The sequence below is a fragment of the Oenanthe melanoleuca genome, chromosome 1 (genome assembly GCF_029582105.1).
Source record: "Oenanthe melanoleuca isolate GR-GAL-2019-014 chromosome 1, OMel1.0, whole genome shotgun sequence".
NCBI lineage: Eukaryota > Metazoa > Chordata > Aves > Passeriformes > Muscicapidae > Oenanthe > Oenanthe melanoleuca.
In genome coordinates this window covers 44,950,363-44,965,727 of record NC_079333.1, presented here as the reverse complement: position 1 = coordinate 44,965,727, position 15,365 = coordinate 44,950,363, and the positions used below count along the sequence as shown (strand labels likewise).

Below are 15,365 nucleotides of genomic sequence, written 5' to 3'. Positions count from 1 at the left end.
TTGCTTTGCATTTGCCAGGTCATGTTTGGATGTGGGGCTTGTTTTTTACCTCAATACCTGTTTGGCTGTAGGATTTTTTTCAGTGTGTTCTATTTGAAAATGAATTGCCATTACCCGAATTTTGCTAGTATGTGAAACATATAACCTGATCAACTTCTGATGTATCCTAAAGAGATTTTAGTGAACTTAGGCTTCCAAATCTTAGTTTTAAGCAGAAGATAAAACAAAATGTACAGTGTAAATTGACCGTTGACTGCATACTGCTACAAAAGCCATAGTATCAAGTCAGGTGTGCGTGCATAGGCTCAAAGCGGTTCTCTAGACAGAAGTTACTGTAAGCTGACCTGCTTTTCATGGCTGGATTTCAAAAAGAAAGCATCAGCTTAGCTGCACTGATATGCTCTGGTACACATGGAGGCTATCCCATCTAACTCACAAAAGCTGCTTTTCTGTTTCCTTTAGAGCCCCATGAGCATGGCCAACTCATCATTTTTCCTCCCAGGTTTTTTGCTTCTAATCTTGCTTAAGTCATGAAGAGTGTCAGCGAGTACAGTTCAACTTCAAGCGATTTCTTTTTTGTTTCAATTTTTGTGGTATCTTTTTAAGGAGATGTTTCATAAGGTCTGTCTTATTTAGCTCTTCAAGTTATAGCTGGGGCTATGGGTGACCTAGGTGTTACATTAGCAATAAATAATAAGGTAGCTCTGATACTTCAAATTCCGTTGATGCTTCTGACTTGGAAGTTGTTCAAATTCAGTATTGCTGTGACACTAATGGTCTAAAGAAGCCCAGTGCTTAAAAATCTACTGCATTTTATTGGTGGGAGAACAACTCTCTTCTAAGGCTGATATGGTAAAGAAGTGTGTATGGAAGGAATGTCCTCTCCTCTGGCCCCAGTAATGTGCTGGTACTTCACACTGCCTATCAGTTGCCCAACAGTTCACCTTAAAAGACCATACATTAATAGGAAAGGGCTCATTATTATACCTGCTGAAATGTTTCAAAGCTGGTTCTCTCTCCAGGGAAGAAGGTCCTTTAGGCAGTGTCCTTCTGTCAGCTTTCTGGAGAAAGTTGACATAAATGTCTTTTCTCTGTGCTCTTTCAAAGCTTCTTATGTATAATTATTTCTGTTTGTGTCTTTATTCCCTTAAGTAAAAAGAGTGGTGCAAGGCATGATTCCTCTTGGCAACTTGGTACTAATTGAGCATGTCCTGTGATAGGTGGACGTGTGGTTGTACCAAATGGGAACTGCAGCGTTTTATCTTCTTTCTGTAAAGATGAAAATATCTGACATTCTGAAGACCTGGCTCCTAGTTTTGTTCTTAGGCTAACTCAGGAAGCAAAGTTGTTGGCCCAGTTTGTTATATTAAGCAGAACATGTGTCCTTTTTTTAACTGTCTGTACTCCACAGAGCACAGTCCTGTGTTAAGTTCTGTCTGTACTGATATGGGTGATCCTGTGGTTAGGAATATGGATGAGAAACTAAAAGTCGAGTGGAAAAGAACAGCAGTTCTCAGAATTGTAGAGTTGAGACATATTCAGGAAATCAAAGCTGCAATTTCTTTGATGCATTTTTTGTCAAAACTCTTGAAGATCCCTTTCAATAACAGCAAGATAGCCAGCTTGGAGCTTTCAGGAGACATAATTATGAAGTGAATACAAGTTTGGGAAAAGAAGAGAGAATTGAATTTGGTGAGGCTTTTCCTTGTGTCTTGAGCATTTCAGGCTGTGTGTATATACACTGCTAATAAGAGCTCTAAGGAGCAAGTATTGATGCTGGGCCATGTGTGTTCATCCTGGGCTGTTGAAGTACTCCCTGACTGCACCAAAATACCTGCACAAGCTTCTGAGGGCAGTCTACTCAGACAGTGTGGCAGAGGGGAGCCGGGACTAGGTTGGCCTCTTCTTGCCTGGCAGTTGCTCCCACTATTGCAGCAAGGGGTGTGCTTACACATCGTGTGACAGGCTGTGATGTGCAGCTTCAGGTTCATGTGCTCTTCTCTGCAGCAGAGTCCTCATCCTTGGAAGGTGCTTGGAAGTCAAGGGTGCAGGGGACCAATATGTGCTCTGTTCACTCTGCCATCTGTTCTTCTGGTTTGCTCTTGCAGACAGCTGCTACTTATCAGTGTTGTTTTCACAAACCACAGGACACTTCTGTGTCTTAAACAAGATATGTGTATATATTGAACCATGTGTCTGAGGGTTACAGATTGCCCTAGAGTGTGGCTGTGTTAGAGGCTGGTTGTGTGCAGAGATGCAATTACTATATCATCTTGATGTAAATTTGCTCAGACTAACTTAGAGTATAGGTTGTGGATGAAGACTACAAAATCACCTCCTTGTCCTGGATGCTGTATTTTAATGCTGTGATTTAACCATGGGCTTAGTGAATAACTGACCTTGCTAAGAAGAGAGTGAGGAGAGGAAGGAGGAAAAATGAAGGTGTAATATTCTAAAACAGTGTTGCTTGTATTGAGTCTGAGGTTAGAGGTTAATGTCAAGTTCCTTTCTTTCAGCTTGTGTTTGGGAGTAGTGAGAATGCTGTGAATGTTCTGTTGTAAGTTAATACCTAACCTGACTTTGGACAGAGCACAAACTTAATAGTTGACCAAGAGTGAGCCAATCCCAGTCAGACTTTCAGTTGTCAATGGCTTTTCTATATAAAAGTAGTCTATTTTTTTTTTTCCTTTGTTATCTTAGTGGGAACACCTGGTGCTTAACTTTCCTATCTGTGGAGAGATTGTAGAAAACAGAAGCTCAGGGGGTTTTTTGTGGGTTTTTTTGTGGTTTTTTTTTGGTTTTTTTTGTTGTTTTTTTTTTTTTTTTTTTTGTTTGTTTGTTTTTTGTTTTTTTTTTTGTTGTTTTTTTTTTTTTTTTTTTGTTGGTTTTATTTTTGGAGGGGAGAGGGGGTTGTTGTTTTGTTTGTTTGGTTTTGTTTGGTTGTTTGGTTTTTTAAAATCTAATGATTTAGGGACTTTGCAGGCATTTTGTTCAATAGAGACTGAACTTAAGGGAAGGTTGGGAAGTAACTTGCGTTTTGGTAGTGTTGTAATGGAAAATCTGGGACCTCACCTCTCTTCCCTGATACATGACAGCCCTGATTTTTCAGGTATACTGATAGTTTTGAAATGGAAAGGCTCACATTTTTACAGATGTGGCACTTTCACTTTGGATAGTGAGTCCTCTACATGATTGCAGCCCAGTGATGAAAATTACTGTGTAAGATGCCCTGCTCCAGACTGTCTTGTCTGTTGCAGGAGCATGTAATTCAGAGATGCTAGGCTTTTGAACTATAACATGTAGTTGCAACTTGATCTTTTATATGCATTTTTATATTAAAATCCAGGAAACATTCCTTAGAGAGGGATAAGAATAAATTGTGTGGAGTTACTAGGATTCAGAAGGAAGAAAAAAAATCTGTCAGTGCTCCTAGTGCTGCTGAAATAGCAAACTCTCTCAAATTTACTAGCTACATATCCCTTCATCTTCCTTCCATGTCAGTGTTTGTAGTTTGTTTCTTAGGTATATGATCCTGAAAGCAACAGTAGTTTAGAAAGTGATGGTGTCCAGAGCTGTTTTATTTTATATTTCTGAGATGTAGTTGAGTGGAGGAGCAGAGCACCCATTAGGCTCCTGAAAAGAGGTTACCAGAAGATGCAGCTTGGTCTCTTCTCACAGGTGGCAAGCAACAGGACAAGGGAAAGTGGCCTCAAGTTGCATAGGGGAGGTTTAGATTGGATATTAGGAAAAAAAAAATTCACTGGAAGTGTGGTCAGACATTGGAACAGGCTGCCCTAGGAAGTGGTTGAGTTACTATCCCTGGAGGTATTTTAGAAGATGTGGTGCTTAGGGACACTGTTTAGGGGTAGACTTGGCAGTGCTGAGCTAATGGTTGGACTTGATGATCTCGGCTGTCTTTCCAACTTTAATTATACTATGATTCCATAATGGCCATGTATGTGGTGCAACTGATGCTCTCACAGTATTGCTGCTCTGTTTCTAGAGGCAGGTGCTCACCCTGGCTCTTCCAATCAATATTTGAGCTTCACCAAAATTGGGGAGAGGCTTGATGAATGTGCTGATGTGCTTATTAATTGACATAGTGTCAATCATCACTTAATTTCATCATGTGTTGCGAAATTTTGTAAACAGCTGTGCTATGTGAAATACACAACTGCTGGCTCTGTGTGCATGTCCTCAAGGTTATAAAAGGACTAATCTCTATGTTTTGCAGACTGAAATTTTTTGCTCTGTCATTAGAAAGACTGGTTTCTGTGCTGCATGAGAACTGCTTGGGCTGATTAACATGGAAATGAATGTGCCTTAATCAGCTTGGGGTGAGGGAAGCTCAAAATTAATTTGATATATTAGTTTCATTTTAAAAACATATAGCTGTTGCCACTAGTGACCATTACAGTTAAAAATGCAAAACAGTCTTCCATTCAACACTATGTTTATGCCAACTCATCACTTTCCAAATAATTTGTTTTCCAAACTAGATTTTCTGTATTTAATCTTTGCCCCATAAAGCAGATTGGGGGAAGGGCAATCAAGACAGAAACATGTAGGGAGGGATATCAAAGAGGAAGAAGATGCTGACTTGAAACTTAACCCTGTGTTCCCTGGAACATTGTGTTTATGTTACACTGCTTAATACCTTGAATCCAGCTTATAAAGAGATTATTTCCTAGCCCTTGTCCTCTGAAGATTATTTCAGTGGCAACTGTGAAAGGCAAATGAGTTACTAAAATATGAAATGCAAGTGAGAAATTCTCTAGTGATACATATGTTAAAAAAAACCCCATATAATTAGCAAAAACCTGGGGTTTTTTTTGGTGGTAAATAGATACTAAATTAATTTGTGTTCTTCCTGTTCAGAACACTGTATAATTCAGGACCTTTATAACTACAAAGAGAGCTTTATATTAAGAAGGTATTTCTAATCTATCTAAAGTGATGCAGAAGGAACTGGTTTGGTAAACATTAAATGAAATATTGTCTCATGTCCTGTAAACATGTGTGTAGAAGTGTTTTGGCTTAAAGCTCTGCTAGGCATCAAAAATACCTGTTCTGGATAACCTGAAATTTAGAGGTAAGACGTGTTGCTCAGAGAGTCAAGTGTGTGACTGGCAGACCAGTGAGACTGAAAAACGGAAGGAAGATTTTTTTCGTATTTATTATAAGATGAAATGAGACTCCTGATGATGGGTGAAATAGGATGTAAGACTCTTTTAAAAAAACCCAGAATTTAACCAATCTGATAAACTTGGATGAGTGAAGCAGTTTGAAGGACTGTCTGCTCAGGAAAATAATTAAGTATGGAAAAATGAGACTACAAATGAAATGACAAAAGATGGCAAAGCTGAGGTTGTTCTTACAGAAGCCAGTAGAGGTTTGGTAAGGCTTCTGATTGTCTGTTCAAAAGAGATGGGGCTGTAGAAAAGTATTAGCAGGAGCTGGAAGCAGAGTCAAGAAGTGAGGACTTTAGAAGAAGGGAAGGTGTCTCAGTTCAGCATCAGATGGCTATGTCAGGAGGAAGCAAGCATTCCACTAGACCAGAAAGCAGGAGAGCAAAAGCCTGTGCACTTGATTAATTTAAAGGTATTTAGCACTGCAGTAGTGTAAAAGAAGGGCTTCATCCTGTGAAATTTTACAACTTTTTCATGTGAACCTCTTACCTTCAACTCCCTTTACCTTGGTTGAGAGAAAGAGGCAGTTTTAAGAAGAAATGAACTGCAACCTTTAAAATACATGTCTCAAGCCAAATGAATTGCACTCCAGAAGTGCCTGTTTCTCTCTGACTATAAAAGAAGTGTGTTGTGATTAGTGCAGATAGAGATGTCTCCATTGAAGACACTTATGAGTAGTTGGATGAATTCCTTTGGTGCTTTTTCTGAACATTAAATTATCCCATCAGTTCACTCAGGGCTGACTCCAAAAATGTAAGTACTACACCAGAGCCAGTTCTATGAAAGTTGTCAGCAGGGGTAGGAAGTTCAGAGAAATTACTAAATATAAAGCATTCAATGCAAGGCACATTTTGAGTCAACATGATGTGTGCTTTTGTTCTCTTTTCTTCTGTGGGTTACTGTACTGTTATAAGATTATTCAAGATATCTCAGGGCATCATGACTGCAGTTCAGGCCTAACCCTTGTTTGGATGACCTAGGTTTGAAATCTGCAGACTGGTGTGTGTCAGGAGAAATCAGCTGCATAATTAAGAACTGCTTAATATAATGTCATGGTAATGTTCTCTCTTTTCTGAGCATTACTTTTAGTGGTGTATTAATTTGTCTTGCCTTTTTTTTTTTTTTTTTCTGGGAACCAGTGCATACATTTATGACCATGTCATTCATAGCTCTCAGCTTTCTGGGCTGTCTCTCATCTGCCTTTTCTGCAGATGAGGTCACCGAGCTTTTTTGAAGTACTAGTGTATTTTATGATAGAACAGGGTAAAATCATGTTCACTGCAGTAAAGGTAAACTCTTAAGGGCCTTTTGTGTTGTGTTAACAAGGCATTTCAAGGAAGTAGGATATCAATTTCATGTTTCATGTTAAAGACATTAATGTCTTTGTGTTTATGCCTGTTATGGCATGGAAGCAGAAAAAGGTAGTACTTGAAACAGCTTCCTTCCTTGCCTTCCTCTTTTCACAAATGAACATTAAAAATTTAAAAGCATGGGTAAGAGTGTCTTCAGAGTATTTTGGGTTGAATTGGGAATGTGGAAAGTATGCAATTTTCAGCAGAAATTCTCTAGTCTCGTTGTTTTTGTGGAAGGGACCCAGAAACCCCAGAAAACCCAACACATGTGGCAGAACACAGAAGATGGCTGACAATAGGTATCAAATTGTGCCTTGCTTAGGTATGGAACAGCTTGTGGGACTGCCTCTCTTCATGGACTTGTAAGATAGTCTGAATATCAACTGATCTCTTAAAAATTACCTGATCATTTTCTCTCTATATATGTATAACTTAAGAATAAAAGAACTCCAGTAGGATTTACTTACTGTATTTTTATTGATCATCTTTCTTTTTATAAACAGTTGATAGTCTCACTTGCTAGTTTTGTAGCAGAACCCTGTCTTTATTTGGTCCTTTGGACTTGAATGCAATAAATAAAACTTAGTTGTTCTGAAATACTGCATTTGTATTTCCCATCTGGGCTTATATCTGGCTTATTCTTTGAAGAATCTGTGGGGATGGAGCTGTAGTTTAAGGGCCTTGTGTGAGAGTTATTGTTTACAGTTGCCATCAGTTGCTGTCCTACATCTGTAACTGCAATAAAGGCAGATATGCATAGGGACAGAATTAAGAAAACTGTTTATCACTTCCTACTGACAAGATCTTATGAAGTGTAGCTGACTGGTGTGACACAGGGATGGTTGTGCTGATTGTCCTTCTTTTCATATTTGTGACTGCATTCTTGATATATTAGATGGACTTCAGGAATAAGAGGAATAGCATTGTAGATTGCACAAAGCGTGCAGTAAAGGAATTGATTGTTTTAAATTAGGTGAAGAACATTAAAAATTTAAGTTCAAGTTCTATTGCATTGCTTTGCTTGGTTAAAATTGATGGTTTCATGTTTCTACTTTTGAGGTTTTAAAAAACTTTGGTACCAAAAATCAGTTTTCTAAATAAAATGTTTAATATTTATTTTAAAATATCACTGCTTCACTGTTGGTTTGGGGTTTTTTGTAGTTGTTTTTTTGTTGGTTGGTTTTGATTTTTTTTTAAATGAAACTTTTCACTAAATTACGACAGAATTTGTTCATTGCTCTGGTTGTCCCATAGAGTATTCCTTTTGAAAAAATTTGAAATGAAAGGTCTTTCATCTTGCTTAAATTCTCTCAAGAAAATAAAGTAAGCCTGAACAAACCTGGTAAAATTCTGAGTGGAATTATAGAATATCTCAAATTTGAAGGTACCTGTAAGTCCAGCCCCCTGCTCCTTGCACCTAATACAAGATCATACATGTAGAGCCTTTCTGAGCAGACAAAACATACAGGTGAAGATTTTACTTGGAAAATGTATTCAGGCTAAAGAAGCAAATGCAAACTAAATGTTTAAAGCCATCAGGACCTGATCTGCAGAAGTAATTTCCTCATTGGAAACAATCTGTGTTATTTCTCTGTGCTCTGCCCTGTGCTATCTTTTCATGAGTATACTCCAAGTTCAAGAGGGACCTTAAAATATTTACTGATATAACAACACAGTCTGTTGTTACCTGAAAACTACTTGCCCCCTGCCTCCTTCCACTGCTTCCTTATGAATTTAAGTAACCTAAGGATAATTAGATCTGTATCTTTCTGAGAATCCCTGGCTCTGGACTGCATTTCTGTTCAGTTTCCTCACAAGGTGTGGGTTTTTGTGCCCTCTCTTGCTCTAACCATCCCATTACAGAGGAAGCAATGTGATATGAAGGCATCAGTCATCTTCTTCAGGAGGAAAAGTCGTACCTTAATCTGTTAAAGGTGCTGATAAAGACTAAGCAGGTTTGAGACTGACAACAATCTTCTGTTCTCCATGTTAGGTTTTGCTTTCTTGAGGGCTAGGCTACCAGAAGGAAGTCCCAGAGGTGGGCAAGGAGCAGCTCTGCTGCATGACTGACACCTAACTTCATGAATCCCTGTCATCATCCATTGGCACTTTATATTGCACAGCCAGATGCTGAATGATAAGCACTTTATGAAGGTGAAGTCTTGACTTTAGGCTGTCTTGTAGACTGTGTAGGCTAAATTCAGATTGTCAGGGAAAGAGTTTGAGCAAGAATCTGAAGATTTGATCTTATCAGATTGTAGCTATTGCTGCAGTTGTGGTAATTGAAACCTCTTTTTTTCCTCAAGTATATGTAAAGGAGAGAATCAATCTGTTGTCAAAGACATTTTTTGAGCAGAGGCAATAAAAAATAACTTCTGTATAAATTAAGTGGCACTTAAAGAACCTTTATAAGAAGCACTGCTTGTCTGACCAGGGAATGAGTACAAAGTAAGCAGAAAATTTTGATGCAACTGATGCTTTATTCATATCTTAATTCTTATTTGCTTGTATATCCAGGCAAGGCTTACATCCTGATTCTGTTGCAGTGAGCTCTGCAGTGAAAGCCAGGGATCTTTCATCAAATGATACATACCAATTCTGTCGCTGCAGAATGTTTTATTCAAAGAACTTAGTTCTTTCCTTGTGCCTTTTACTTTGAACTTGTGCATTTGTCCATAATCTTTGTGAACTTGGCTATACCTGGGGGAGCTGCAGTTTAATCGTCTCCTGTGCTATAATCTTCAGTTCTTCCTGTAAACAGCTTATCAAATGTGCAGAATTGTACCACACCTCTGATCATCTGGCTGAGGGGATTAATGTCACCTCGTGCAGTACGTTGGTACCAAACAGATTGTAAGGGGCAAAAGAGGTTTGGAGGCTGAGTCAGTGAGCTGGGGGAAGAGAGGTGTAAAATCCCTCAGGAAATCAGTAATCATCTCAATTTGCAGTTTTCATAGCTAATGTACTCTGTGCAACAAAATGTGTTCTCCAGAGTTGTGGGCTGTACTTACTGTTGAAGTGTCAAAGAGGATGCTTGTTGTAGAGCTGCTGTTTAGGAGCAACAATTACAATCAAGTAACACTTTGTGCTGAAATCTTGTCTTAGATTTTAACTTCTTAAACCGAGTCCATAAATATTTGTGGTATTTGAAATGCACATGTAGCATTTCCGGTAGTTTGTTTAGCCTTACTAAGCATATGGGGATGTTAAACATTAATTGGTACTGCATAATTGTGGATATAATTAACTTCATTTGGTCAAGACGGTAAAAGCATACTCTGTGTACATTGTGTAGCTGATAAATGCATTTTTATAGAGACATTCCCTTGACTTGCCAAATAATGGGTCACTAATGGCAAAGTTGACTTAAAATCTGAAACCACACCTGCACTGTAGGCGCAGAAGTGAGCACAGGCTGCATTAGCTTGCTTGACATGTCCCAGCAAAACTGCACTGGAACGAGCTTGGGCATCTCTGCCACATTCTGGTCATGTCTGAAGTGTCTGTAGACAAGCTGCAGTTTTAAACTACAGAGTCAGAGATGCTGTTCACATTTTGTCTTTTTTCCTTCCCCTGCTCTTTTAAGCATATTTGAAAACAGGGTGCTTCTTAGATATTTCTATTAACTATGTGACTGAAAAGTAGTTGAACATGAGTTGAAAGTCCAAGAGAAGTGTATGTCTGAGAAGGCTGTTAGCAGATATGTGCAGTACTTTGCTGTGAAGAAATAATTGCATGAGGATACTGCCAAAAGTATATGATCCTGTGTACTGGAGGTGCCCCTGGGGCTGGTAATGGGGGTCTGTTCACTTATCAATCCAAACCCTCCACGGCTGGCCCCAAGTCCCTCTGGAGTTTCCATTTTATGGCTTGAAGTCCCTTTGACTTCTTGATCCATGCTTTAGTATTTTATTATGTGAGTACTGGGGGAGAGGGAGGAGCATGTGTGTGCATGTATGAGAAAGAAGTTAAAATTTGGTGTAGATGATGCTCAGAGCTGATTTATAATAAAAACCAAAACATTTTGTGCTCCATAGGTTGGTGTGTTGGGACTTTGTGTTGATAATTTAACTGGGCCTCTACAGTGCCAAGTAGTGTTTTCACTGTCAGGTAGTGGAGTGCTTAATAGATCTATTCAATGGTATTAAATAAATTTTATAGTTTAGTCAACTTTTTCCTGTATTTGGCTTTTAGAAACAGGACAGCTGCTAGATTTCTCAGGTGTTTTAGTTCACATGTGTGGTTTGAACTTTGCAAGTTTCTTTTTTCCTGAATTATTTATCAAGTTATTTTAAGAGTGATTTACTAATAAAACACCTATTTAGGTATTTAGTAAACAAAACCAAGGCCATAAAGCATAATGCTGAACAAGATAACTCTGCTTTTTTTTTTTTTTTTTTTTTTATCTTTAGTGATCCAGATGGGTGTAATAAATGTCTATTTTAGTTGCTCTCACAGGATGTAAACTCTGAAAAATAAATGCCATGTAAAAAAACTTCTGTCTCCCCTATTCTCCAGGCTCCCTATTTCCCTACTCTTTTAATAGTAAAGCTTTTAGATATCAGTTACATTTGTTTTTTTGAGTGGTATGTGGCTGACTTGAGATGTGGAAAAGTTTTGTCTAAAGCTTTATTTAAGGACATACAAAATAATTTGGAACTTTAACTAAAACGGATGGTGAAAGGAATTAGGGTTGTTTGTACAGATGGGGTTAGAATGGAAATATTTAATCTACATGTAGGTATTTCCAAAATACCTCATATGATTTGGTAACCTGATCTACCTTTACCATGACAAAAGGGCATTTGGGTGTCTTATCCAATTTAGAAAAGTAGTCCTGAGTATTTTTCCACTTTTAGGTTTAGACTAGTTCAACTCTGAATTCCATGAATTTTTATTGACTTGAAACTGATACGAGAGAAGAATCAGGTTAAAGTAACTGCCAATAAATCTGATAAGGATATTCAGATATCACAGAGTCAGTCTTTTGAGTTGGAATTGAGTAATGTCACCGAGGTCAGAATTGCACCAGCACACAAGACATATGTGAAATCAGGAAGCAACTTTGTGCTTTCTGATCTGACCTGCATAGTCTGAGATTGGAAAGATGGCCTGGGAAACGGGGAGGTCAGCTGGAGGAGGGAGTAGAATCATTACGGTTGGAAAAGTCCTTCAAGATAATTCTAACTGACAAGTCCACCACTAATCTATGTCCTTCAGCGCTGCATCTACACGACTTTTAAATACCTCTGGGGATTGTGACTCCACCACTTTCCTGGGCAACCTGCTTCAATGCTGGTCAACCTTTTCCCTAAATTTTTTCCTCATATCCAATTTAAACCTTCCCTGGCTCAACTTGAAGCCATTTCCTCTTGTTCTTACTATCTTTTACCTGGGGCAAGACAAGCCCCCTTCAGTACCATCTCCTTTGTGGTGGTTGTAGAGGGTGGGTAGGTATGTACCTCTGCCTCTTTTTCTCCAGGCTGAACAATCAGAGCTCCCCCTGCTGCTCCTTATAAGGGTTGTGCTCCCGACCTTTCCCCAGCTCTGTTGCCCATCTCTGGACATACTCCAGCTCCTCAATTGTTTTTCCTGAATTGATGGACCCAAAACTTACACTTAAGGTGTGGCCTCACCAGTGCTGATTACAGGGGCAGGGTCACTGCCCTGGCCCTGCTGGCCACACCACTGCTGATCCAGGCCAGGATGGCACTATCCTTCTTGGCCACCTGGGCACACCCTGGATCATGTTCAGCTGCTGTTGACCAGCACCCCCAGGTCCTTTTCTGCCAGGCAGCTTCTCTGCCAGTAGTGCTGCCTGGGGTTGGTGTGACCCCAGTGCAAGATCCAGCACTTGACCTTGTTGAACCTCATACAACTGCCCTTGGTCCATCTATCCAGCCTGTCCAGATCCCTCTGCAGGGCCTTCCTGCCCCCCAGCTGATCTACATTCTCACCCAGCTTGGTGTCATCTGCAAACTTAGGGTGTACTCAATCCCCTCATTGAGATCAGTAATAAAGATGTTAAACAGAACTGGTTAGTGAACTAAGCCTGCAGTATCTTTTGCAAACCATTGAAAATGTCTCTCAATCTCTTCTGGATGGTGGTGCCAGGAGGCGGGAATCCTGCACTGTTCATCTGTAAGATGTCATAGTTGAAGAGGAAACTCACTTCAATGTTCCCAATGTAACATCACCGGTGTTATGCCAGTTAGGAGGGGCTGGGTAAGAAAAGCAAAGCTTTGAAATCTTTCATATAGATTTGGTCTCTTTTGCATCAAATATCAGCAAGTAGGTAAATGTAAAACTATTTTTAAAGCTACTTTTTTCTTCTGAAATAGTTTGGCATGGGTTCTGAAGCTTAGTTGTTGAAGCTTAGAATAAAGGAACTTCCCAGCAACTGCCTTTGATTACATCTAAATGTAGGCTACAGCTGTTCTTGTGGGAAAGGCACATAGCTCAGCATGTGAGAAACTGACACCTTTTTCTCTCCTTTTCAGAGTATCTCCTCTACAGAAGTCTGAAATAGTAGACATGGTCAAGAAACACGTCAATGCCATAACACTTGCCATTGGGGATGGTGCCAATGACGTAGGAATGATCCAGACAGCTCACGTTGGAGTGGGGATCAGTGGCAATGAGGGCATGCAGGCAACCAATTGCTCGGATTATGCCATTGCACAGGTCAGATGCAAGAATGAGCAACTGCCATATCATCTTGTGAGAAGTGCACTGTGCAGCCATGTAGTGCTTGACTGGCTTCTCCTAGCCTTCAAGCCAGAAGCATCTCTGATTTTGATTTTGGATATATTTTGGGGATTTGTTATGATTTTGTATTCTTCAGGGCAAAGCTCCTTCTCTCTTCAAAGTTTTAGTTTCCTCCTGACAACTGTACAATATCTTGGTTCTTCAGTAATCAGGGGGAAGCACTTTCTGTGATGGTTGTGTTAATATGCTTTTAAATAACTGATCTGTCTTGGTGCTAACTCTTCTCTTACTATGAGTAGGTACTATAACTGGGTGTGTGAGAATTTGGCTGTTTGTCAGTTCATAATTTGAAGTGTCTCTTCTATCTTTATTCCCCCTGAACCTTGTGTTGCATCCAAGAACTGATCACACTTCTAGACAGCTGGCCAGTGTTTTCATTTGACATACGTTATTTTGAACATTATTTGGGTGAGTGCTCCTAAACTAGTTCATCAAATTCAGAACTGATTACTTTAGCTAAAAAGAGGAGTTAAAAGCATTGTTTGTTATGCTGAAGAAATCACAATTTAGAATCAAGACTTTGAAAGAAAAATCAGAAAGGAAGAAGATGCCTCAGTTGCTGAATATCCTCTGAACACTGCTTAAACCTGAGATGCTCTGTGTGTTTGAGACTGATGCAGGGCAAAACCAGATTGAGCTGACAGGAAGCAGAGACATCTTCTGATGTTTCCTTCTGGCAGGGTGTAGTCTAGGTAGATTTGGTAGATTTGTTCTACCAAGTGACATGAAACATTACCATCTTTTGGTAGCTTCCAGCAGCAGGTGAGGCTTTGAAAAGGCAGGGATAATGGTGCTGTATGCACAGATAAGTGTTTATTGTGTTAACCCTGCTGAGAAGCAAAGTGGCAGTCTTGTATTGCTGCTCTGTTCTGACCTCTGATGAGGAGCACTCGGTTTCAGGTTTGAAAAACTGAGACCTTTCACAAAATCTATCTTGAGAATTTTAGGCAGTTTTACCAAGTTTTTCTGTCATAAACAGTAGCATATCTCAAATACATACCAGTATGGGAACTGCCATAATCATTGTCTCTGGTATCTTGTAATGAGTTTTACATTTTTAATTTCAGTGGATTATATATAGCTTCTGCTGTATAACTTAATGGAATGCTCTCTACTTGGACTTCCTCAGATCATTTATTACATCTGCTTTAGTAACTAAGCATAAGTAGCAAGGGTTTTGTCCATAGAAGGCCCTACATATGTAATTTCTTTTGTGTCGCAGTAGCATTAACTCTGGAGAAGTAATTCCATGTTGAAATGTGTTGCTTTTGCATTAACAAAACCTCCTCCAGTTTAGTGTTAGAACATGGGAGTTGCTCGTGGTTTAAATTCCAGTCAGCAAGTTACTGACAATAACAATCAATCTTTTTAGTTCAATATGAAATAGGTAGTATGTGCCTTAATAAAAAAGTAAATTAGTGATCAAAAGAAAAACTTGATCTTTGTGGAGTGTATTTCTTTCAGTGAAGACATATAACTCCCACTAAAACATTACTGTATGTGCATGCCTTGAAGGCAGAGTATGTTCTTATTGAGTAACTTAAGACGACCACTGTAATGTAGCATCTCGTGTTCAAATGCTATTTCAAATGCAGTGCTGCCAGAAGTAGGCACTTAGAGAAGAGAGAGTCGCTATTTAGGCTCATTTGGGATTCCAGGGAGAATCAAAGCGTAAACCAAACAAAAATAAAAAGCCAACTTGTGTCTGACTCCACTTGAAATAGCTTCCACAGGTGCAAGGAGCATCTGTTTGAATCATCCTTTTCCCTTGAAATGATAGTGCACCAGTGACCTCTATTTTGAGAATTCCCAAATCAAATGACCTAACTAGTTAGACAGTAGTGGATTTAAAGAACTTTTTTTTTTTCTCATTAAATAGCTTTATCATCTTAATTCAGAGAACATCTGGTGTCTAGGGACTGTTTCCTTTTCTTAATTAAGGAAGCTTCTTTCTTCAACAAATGTTCTTGTTTCAGTTTTCTTCTTTGGAAAAATTGGCCTGTTTTGTGGATGCCTTTTCACTGTCTTAAAACCCCCCCCAACATGCCATCATCTC

At 39.2% G+C, this 15,365-nt stretch overlaps 1 protein-coding gene across 2 annotated transcripts in view; it reads left to right on the top strand.

Moving 5' to 3' along the window:
- The window catches only part of ATP8A2 (ATPase phospholipid transporting 8A2), a 314,082-nt gene that overhangs the window by 156,422 nt on the left and 142,295 nt on the right, over positions 1-15,365 (top strand). For both annotated transcript variants that reach the window (XM_056495071.1, XM_056495079.1), the window contains one exon: positions 13,042-13,225. In XM_056495071.1, the coding sequence (XP_056351046.1) occupies positions 13,042-13,225 (184 nt within the window). The remainder of the gene's footprint in view (positions 1-13,041; positions 13,226-15,365) is intronic.